The 7,796-nt window shown below is 42.2% G+C and overlaps 1 protein-coding gene across 2 annotated transcripts; it reads left to right on the forward strand.

The window, feature by feature from the left end:
• Positions 1-311: 311 nt before the first annotated feature.
• On the forward strand, positions 312-7,474 carry LOC106569469 (uncharacterized). Of its 2 annotated transcripts, XM_014140845.3 has the most exons (10): positions 312-459; positions 1,144-1,226; positions 1,305-1,474; positions 1,705-1,786; positions 1,866-1,971; positions 2,198-2,564; positions 2,818-2,956; positions 3,276-3,387; positions 6,386-6,461; positions 6,576-7,474. In XM_014140845.3, the coding sequence occupies exons 2-10, from the start codon at positions 1,151-1,153 to the stop codon at positions 6,663-6,665; spliced, it is 1,218 nt and encodes a 405-aa protein (XP_013996320.3). In that variant the 5' UTR covers positions 312-459; positions 1,144-1,150; the 3' UTR covers positions 6,666-7,474. The 2 variants fall into 2 exon arrangements, with proteins under 2 accessions (XP_013996320.3, XP_045550249.2); XM_045694293.2 differs by lacking the exon at positions 3,276-3,387.
• Positions 7,475-7,796: the final 322 nt, after the last annotated feature.

Below are 7,796 nucleotides of genomic sequence, written 5' to 3' on the forward strand. Positions count from 1 at the left end.
ATCCACCTGGCTGAATTCCCCTAAGGTCATTTTGCATACTTCTTCCTCCCTTCCTTGAAGAAGCCATTAGCCACTGACCTGATATAGCTGGATAGGTGAAAGCAAAGGGCTATGTAGGCTACATTATGGATCTTGGTGAAAAAAGTATGAATACCATAGGTCGAGGGTTGGGTTAAATGTGGAAGACACACTTTGGTTGAATGCATTCAGTTGTGCAACTGACTAGGCATCCCCTTCCCCTTTCCTATCATGTCAGAGCAGTTAGTAGGCTTGGCCTACTTCAAGGAGAGGAAGAAAGGCCCTGAGTGGCTGCTGTAGTTTCCTGTGTGTCAGACTTCCAGTAATGTTAAGTGTCACTTTTACCTCCCCATGCCGTCACAGTGTGTGTCAACACGCTTTCTTCTGACACTTAACGACATCAAGCCCAAACCAAGGAGTATATTCAGCGAAACACAAGCGGTATGTTACTTTTATCCTGATATAATGAGACCAAAATGTTTAACCTCTTTCCTACCTCTTTATTAAAACTTAAGACAAACTTTGAACTTTTGACGTGTAGACCACTACAATACATAAGTACAATACAATACTGTAAAATACAATACAAGATTACAATAAAATACTGTCAAATACAATACAATACAGGTGAAGATGTATGATTGCCATCCTCATGAGCATACCGCCCTCCTCCAAAAGTTTTTCCACCAGGTGTGTGAATAATGAGGACATTTAATGCAATGTCGATGAGAACCTATGGCCAAAAGCTCAAGATAGGCTTAATGCAAACTACTGCCTGCTAAACATTATGTTTATTTAATTTGTTTAATTTGATTACAGTACACCTATGATGTAATTATATCTGAACAATTTTGGATCAATGGTTGTGTGATGAAAGAGGTCTTCAAAAAAAATGAATGCACAGGGAAAAAAATAATATGAGACTTGCTGCGTTACAAGTGTTACCAGTTTTGGGTTTTGCACTATGAGTTGTGAAAATTCACCTCACACTTGTGAAAATAGCACCAAACCAATAAAAAAACGAACTGTATGACCATATAAGCTCATAAGGGTCTATGTGAAACTGCTGAAGTGGTCATGTTTTTACCAGGGTGTTATGTCTGTGTGTCTGTGTTTCTCTCCCAGGTTTGCAATGGTGCAATGTTTGGTGTTCACACTGCTCTGGGTTTGTGCTGTGGCACTGCATTCCCTTGGGAGTACAAAGAGAGGTAAGTGATGAATGTGTGTTTGATCAATATCTATCTTCAATGTGTTTACCCTGCATAACTGAGTTCTGTGTCTGACAGTATCTCAAACGACTGAGCCAAGTGTCTCTAGGAGCACAGACCCGACGGCTGAGACAGTTACTTTAGGACCAGTTGAGACCCAAAGCCCTGATACACACACACACCAGAGCCTAGTAGAAGAACAAGAACCACTTCCCTCAGACCCCTGTCAGGATGACGAGTTTGATAAGGTGAGAGCCTTATGATAATCTGAGGCCTGTCTTAAAACAGCTCAGATTTACAGATTCTCTTTCTTTCTTTCTTTCTTTCTTTCCTTTCTTTCTTTCTTTCTTTCTTTCTTTCTTTCTTTCTTTCTTTCTTTCTTTCTTTCTTTCTTTCTTTCTTTCTTTCTTTCTTTCTTTCTTTCTTTCTTTCTTTCTTTCTTTCTTTCTTTCTTTCTTTCTTTCTTTCTTTCTCTCAGAGGGTGTACCAGAGAGATTCTAATGGTGTTATGCAGCTGATTCAGGGAGAGGACTACAAACAGACTTGCAACTTATCAGACAGTAAGACACATGCACAAAGACACAGAGACACACTCACACAGGTGCACACGCATGCACACACACTGAATCTTGTCTGTAGCTCCAGGTGAACAGGCCCACTGTCTTATCTACCCTACCAATCAACTCAACTGCTCCTGGAATTTCCACGGTCTCCCTAACTACAGCCAATACTATGCCTCCGTCTTGTAAGCCCTTCCAACAATATCCAAGAAAATAAAAGTATTAACGATAGTAATAGTACAATCTTGTCAATTCATAGGTTATTACTGTGTAAATACATTTTACTGTATAATAAAATGCGAATCTCATTTTAGTACATGACACCAATCCTCAATCAAGGTGTTTGCTTTAAGCGCTGCTGTGTGTGTGTGTGTATGTGTGTGGGTCTGTGTGTGTATGTTTGAATATCAGTGTGTGTAAGAAAACTAAGAGAATCTCCAGTGTGGACTGTGTCACTGAGGCCATAGGAGGCCAAGGAGCCCAGGGAGGGACTGGTAAGGCTGACCGTGTGGTTGGACATGTGTCTGCTGGGTGCCAAGGCAGTGTGGACAACAGCGCCACCTCGGTGATCCTGACTTTCAACGTGTCATGCTCTGACGTGTGGGGCATCTACACCCATAAATACCAGACCAATGATATTGATGTGCTGTGCCCGCCCCCCAACATCAACCCAGCCTGGGTCAGAGAGGGGGTTCTGCTGGTGCAGTGGGGTCTCCCGTCCACCCGGATAAAAACCAAATGCAGCTGCTTCCACTACCAGCTACAGATCAATGACCAGGTAATTCTACCAGAGAAAGAGAGAGAGACAGTTGTGTGTGTGTGTGTGTGTGTGTGTGTGTGTGTGTGTGTGTGTGTGTGTGTGTGTGTGTGTGTGTGTGTGTGTGTGTGTGTGTGTGTGTGTGTGTGTGTGTGTGTGTGTGTGTGTGTGTGTGTGTGTGTGTGTGTGTGTGTGTGTGTGTTGTGTGTGTGTGTGTGTGTGTTTAGCAGTGGCCCTGTTTGTTAAGAGGCTGTGTGTATATGTGTATTGTAAGGTGAGGGACTTTAAGGGGGGAGTGACATACAATGAGACCAACGCAGACCCCACACATTCATACGATGTGAAGATGAGGGTGAGGAAGAGTAGTACCTGCAGAGGATCTCAACACTGGAGCAGCTGGAGCAACACCACCAGTGAGTCTGCAGTCATCAATATTGTAATCATATCTGCTTGTCAAACTCAAAGTGCTAACTGAAGCAAAAACAATGACAGTAACAGAAAATATCAAAATAATAAAATATGTGAGAACCACTGAATGCTTTACAGTGCTAAAAAACACATTTCACTCTCTTTTTCCATCTGCTTGTTATATTTACACCATGTGTGTGTGTGTGTGTGTGTGTGTGTGTGTGTGTGTGTGTGTGTGTGTGTGTGTGTGTGTGTGTGTGTGTGTGTGTGTGTGTGTGTGTGTGTGTGTGTGTGTGTGTGTGTGTGTGTGTGTGTGTGTGTCAGTGGTGGCCCCGTTTGAATCTCCCAATCAGCTGAACTCTCTGGTGGTCGTTGGCATCGCTCTGGGAATACCAATGATCCTCCTGTCTCTGCTGCTGCTGATTCGACTCCAGAGGTTTTCTGTTGGGTTCATGGAATTTTATTCAGATGGAGGGAGAGAGAGAGAGAGAGAGAAATGGAGAGGTGAAGAGAGCAGGAAATGGAGAGAGAGAGAGAGAGAAAGGGAGAGTCCAAAGGTGAAACACTGAGAAATTGACAGGAGTGAGAAAGATACAGAAATTGAGAGAGAAGGAAATTGAGAGAGGAGAGAACAGAGAGAAACACAGATACATTTACAAAAGAGAGAGAGAGAGAGAGAAAGAGAAACAGACAGACAGAGAGAAAGACAGACCGACAGAGAGAGAGAGAAACAAACAGACAGAGAAACAGATAGAGAGCGAAACAGACAGAAACAAACAGACAGAGAAACAGACACAGACAGAGAAACAGATAGAGAGCGAAACAGACAGAAACAGACATACAGACAGAGAAACAGATAGAGAGCGAAACAGACAGAAACAGACATACAGACAGAGAAACAGATAGAGAGCGAAACAGACAGAAACAGACATACAGACAGAGAAACAGCATCAGAGGGCGAAACAGACAGAAACAGACATACAGACAGAGAAACAGATAGAGAGCGAAACAGACAGAAACAGACATACAGACAGAGAAACAGACAGAGAGCGAAACAGACAGAGAAACAGACATACAGACAGAGAAACAGATAGAGGGCGAAACAGACAGAAACAGACATACAGACAGAGAAACAGATAGAGAGCGAAACAGACAGAAACAGACATACAGACAGAGAAACAGATAGAGAGCGAAACAGACAGAAACAGACATACAGACAGAGAAACAGATAGAGAGCGAAACAGACAGAAACAGACATACAGACAGAGAAACAGATAGAGAGCGAAACAGACAGAGAAACAGACATACAGACAGAGAAACAGATAGAGAGCGAAACAGACAGAAACAGACATACAGACAGAGAAACAGATAGAGAGCGAAACAGACAGAAACAGACATACAGACAGAGAAACAGATAGAGAGCGAAACAGACAGAAACAGACATACAGACAGAGAAACAGATAGAGAGCGAAACAGACAGAAACAGACATACAGACAGAGAAACAGATAGAGAGCGAAACAGACAGAAACAGACATACAGACAGAGAAACAGATAGAGAGCGAAACAGACAGAAACAGACATACAGACAGAGAAACAGATAGAGAGCGAAACAGACAGAAACAGACATACAGACAGAGAAACAGACAATCAGAGAAATATAAACAAAGAGAAAAGATGATTAGATTAATAGAATAAGTATTCATGGAATAAGTGTTGATGTGTTTGGTTTTAGTCTCTGACCACAGACCACACACATTTTCACTCTGAAACTGAACTTCCTTCAAACGAATGGCGGAAAACACCTTTTATTCTTAGAAAATGAGAGAAAGGGGAAAAACACAAATGATTCAGTGATTGCACAGTAACTGGCACAGTACCCCCACCCAAAAAAATGAAAGGTGAAAAGGTGAAAATGTATTTTCCGTATGTTTAAAATACATATTTTCCGGACATTGAAATCAGGTTCATTTTCGGTTCTGAATGAACGTTGAAAATACTTACTTTCCAGATATTGAAAATATATATATTTTCCAGACTTTGAAAATATGTATCTCCTGGATGTTGAAATCAGGTGCATTTTTGGTTCTGAATGAAAGTTGAAAATATGTCATTTATAGATCAAGGCTGTTCCAGACCGGACAAAATCTGATTGATTTCAATGTCTGTGGACGTTGAAATCAAGGCCTGTCTGGAGCGCACCAAATCTGAACCAATCTGAACCGTCGGCGTCGGTCCGTGCTTATTGAGGTGTAGCCTACAGTGTTGCCTGAAATATTATTTTATGAATGCCAATCTATGTGGTAAGCCTACCGTTTGTAAAACACCAAAAAAAGACGTCTGGATAGGACCAAAATAAGACATCCAAAAGAATTTGGCTCGTGCTTACAGAGGTGTAGCCTACCATGTCAGCCTCAATGGAATTTTATGAATGCCCATCCATGTGGTAGGCCCACTGTTTGTAAAACAGGCCGTTGTATTGACTTTATTAGTCCTGATTCCTGTGACTAATCAATTTGGCTATTTAAACTCTGAATATCAGCTACCCAACTTTATCAGAGTTATCGTGAGCCTATTTGCAATGTATTTACACAGCGGAAAATGCAGAAGTATTTTATTTTCCGCTATGATCAGCTTGTCAAAAATTGACGGATACACACTTGAAACCACTGATCATGACAATGGGGTGAAACTCCTGGACAACAGTTGTGATTGTCCATTCCATGCTGTCCATTGTACTTTGACCTGTCCTATTTTAAGGATATGTTGTTTGTTAACATGACAGCAAATTTTTTTCTTTGATTGAGTGCCATTTAGGTTAGGTTATTTTATCGGAGAAACCTGCATGATGTAAAAAGTGTCCGTCTCATTACATTGTCATACATTTTATCTCCATCCTGTAGGCTACAGAAAAGGCCACATATTCTTTCTACCATATCCCATATCTGCTGAATTATTTACATTAGATAATTGTTTTGATGCAACGTTGGTAGAGCACCGCACCGATTTGTCTCTCCAACAGCACCCTGGAGAGGCGCGCTGGGAATGGACAAGCTAAACATTTTGCGCCCCTGCCTTTGACAAAGTGGGCACCGCTTATCACAGGGCGGCATCAGCGCTCACTTAAAAAGCCCATATGCCACTGGTTGAGAGAAATTGTCGTTTTCGGGCAGAATTATGTGAGGTTTTATGTGTTGTTGGAGGTGTGTCTTGGTCAGTTTAGCTCCGAAAATGCCGCACCTAATCCTGCCTAATGAGCGGGCCGGCTGTGGCTATGGTATTAGTGGTGTTATTCCCTGGCTGCTGACTGTGTGTGTGTGTGTGTGTGTGTGTGTGTGTGTGTGTGTGTGTGTGTGTGTGTGTGTGTGTGTGTGTGGTGTGTGTGTGTGTGTGTGTGTGTGTGTGTGTGTGTGTGTGTGTGTGTGTGTGTTTTCAGGGAACGTCTGTTTCCCCACATCCCTGGTCCCCCACTGAAGATTAAACACCTCTTGGAGAGAGACGACCAGTTTCAGGTGAATAAACAAACACACACACACACAGCAAAGAAACATTTGTTATGTTTACTATCATATCATAAACCCTCTCGTGGAGCTAAAACAAAACTTTTCTCCCTTCGGTTTGTACAGTTTGTCCCTCAGGCCCTGCAGTCCAAATTTGTTGAGGAGATCACAGTGGTGGAAGAAGCTAAGGAAACACCTGTGAATTTGGCCAATTAAACAAGATGGCCTGTTTAAAGCCCAATCATCCTTATCCCCTAGACTCTGTAAGGGCTGATCTGTAAGGAGGATCCCCTTAGCAGATGCAGTCATTACCATTTGTTAATATCTATCCAATCCTTTCAAGAGTGGACGCTACTTATTGACATGCATTGTTCTTACATGCTTATTAGTGTCTACTCAATGAATTGTTCTAATGTGCTCAGCTTCTACCAGTGTTGTAGTACTCGAGACTGAGACTAGTCCAGTCTCGAGACCACATATTGGTCTTGTCTTGGTGTCAGCTACTTTCGTACTCGGTCTTGACTCGGTCTCGGACAGTGAGGACTCGTAATTTCTTCCCTAGACCAGCGGAGTAAAAAACTCAAACATATACACTCCTTTCTTAACAACCTTTATCTAACTTAACAACCTTTATCTATTGTAGACATGTTTGCGCAGTGGTGAACCTAAAGGACTTCAGTGTGTGACAGGTTGGTGATTCTGAAAGGACAGCAACCGTAATACCAGCGCACTCATGTAGGAGAGTGCACTTTTAGTAAAACACAAAGGGACAGTGGTGTAGTGGAGTATACGCAGGTATAAACCGTATACTCATTTTTTTCAGTGGGCATTGCCTATACTCACTTAATCCATATAGATGCGTATCAAAGTAGTGTAGTGGAGGCAGTGGCGACCCGTCATTAAGGGCAGTTTTTGAGTCCCACCTGTTTAGCAGGGGTGTGCCTGTTTTGCATGTTATTTTGCCATTAATATGTGTCACATATCAGTTTGAAAAAAATGATTGAGTTAATAAAGCTTCATACGAACATGGTCTTTTTTTTGCTTTCTTGAGTAAGGCAGCTCCAAAATGCAGGTGTTTCAACTTAGCTCAGTGCTTTCTGTGGTGGTGGGGCAGCCAGCGGAAAATACTGAGCGTAGGGGTTGGTAATGTTCTCTTGTTGCGCCTTGAAAGTATGACTCAGTGTTCTGTCACTCATGGGGACACTACGTCATGGCAAAATTCAAGCCCCTTGGGTGCTGCCATAGAGTTACATTAGAAGTGCCCATCCAATAAGGCTCAAGGTCATTGGCCACAGATAAAATGATATCAAATCATGTTATATCTACCATAGCTTTGATTGGATGGAT

This window comes from Salmo salar, chromosome 14, assembly GCF_965601325.2.
Source record: "Salmo salar chromosome 14, fSalSal1, whole genome shotgun sequence".
NCBI lineage: Eukaryota > Metazoa > Chordata > Actinopteri > Salmoniformes > Salmonidae > Salmo > Salmo salar.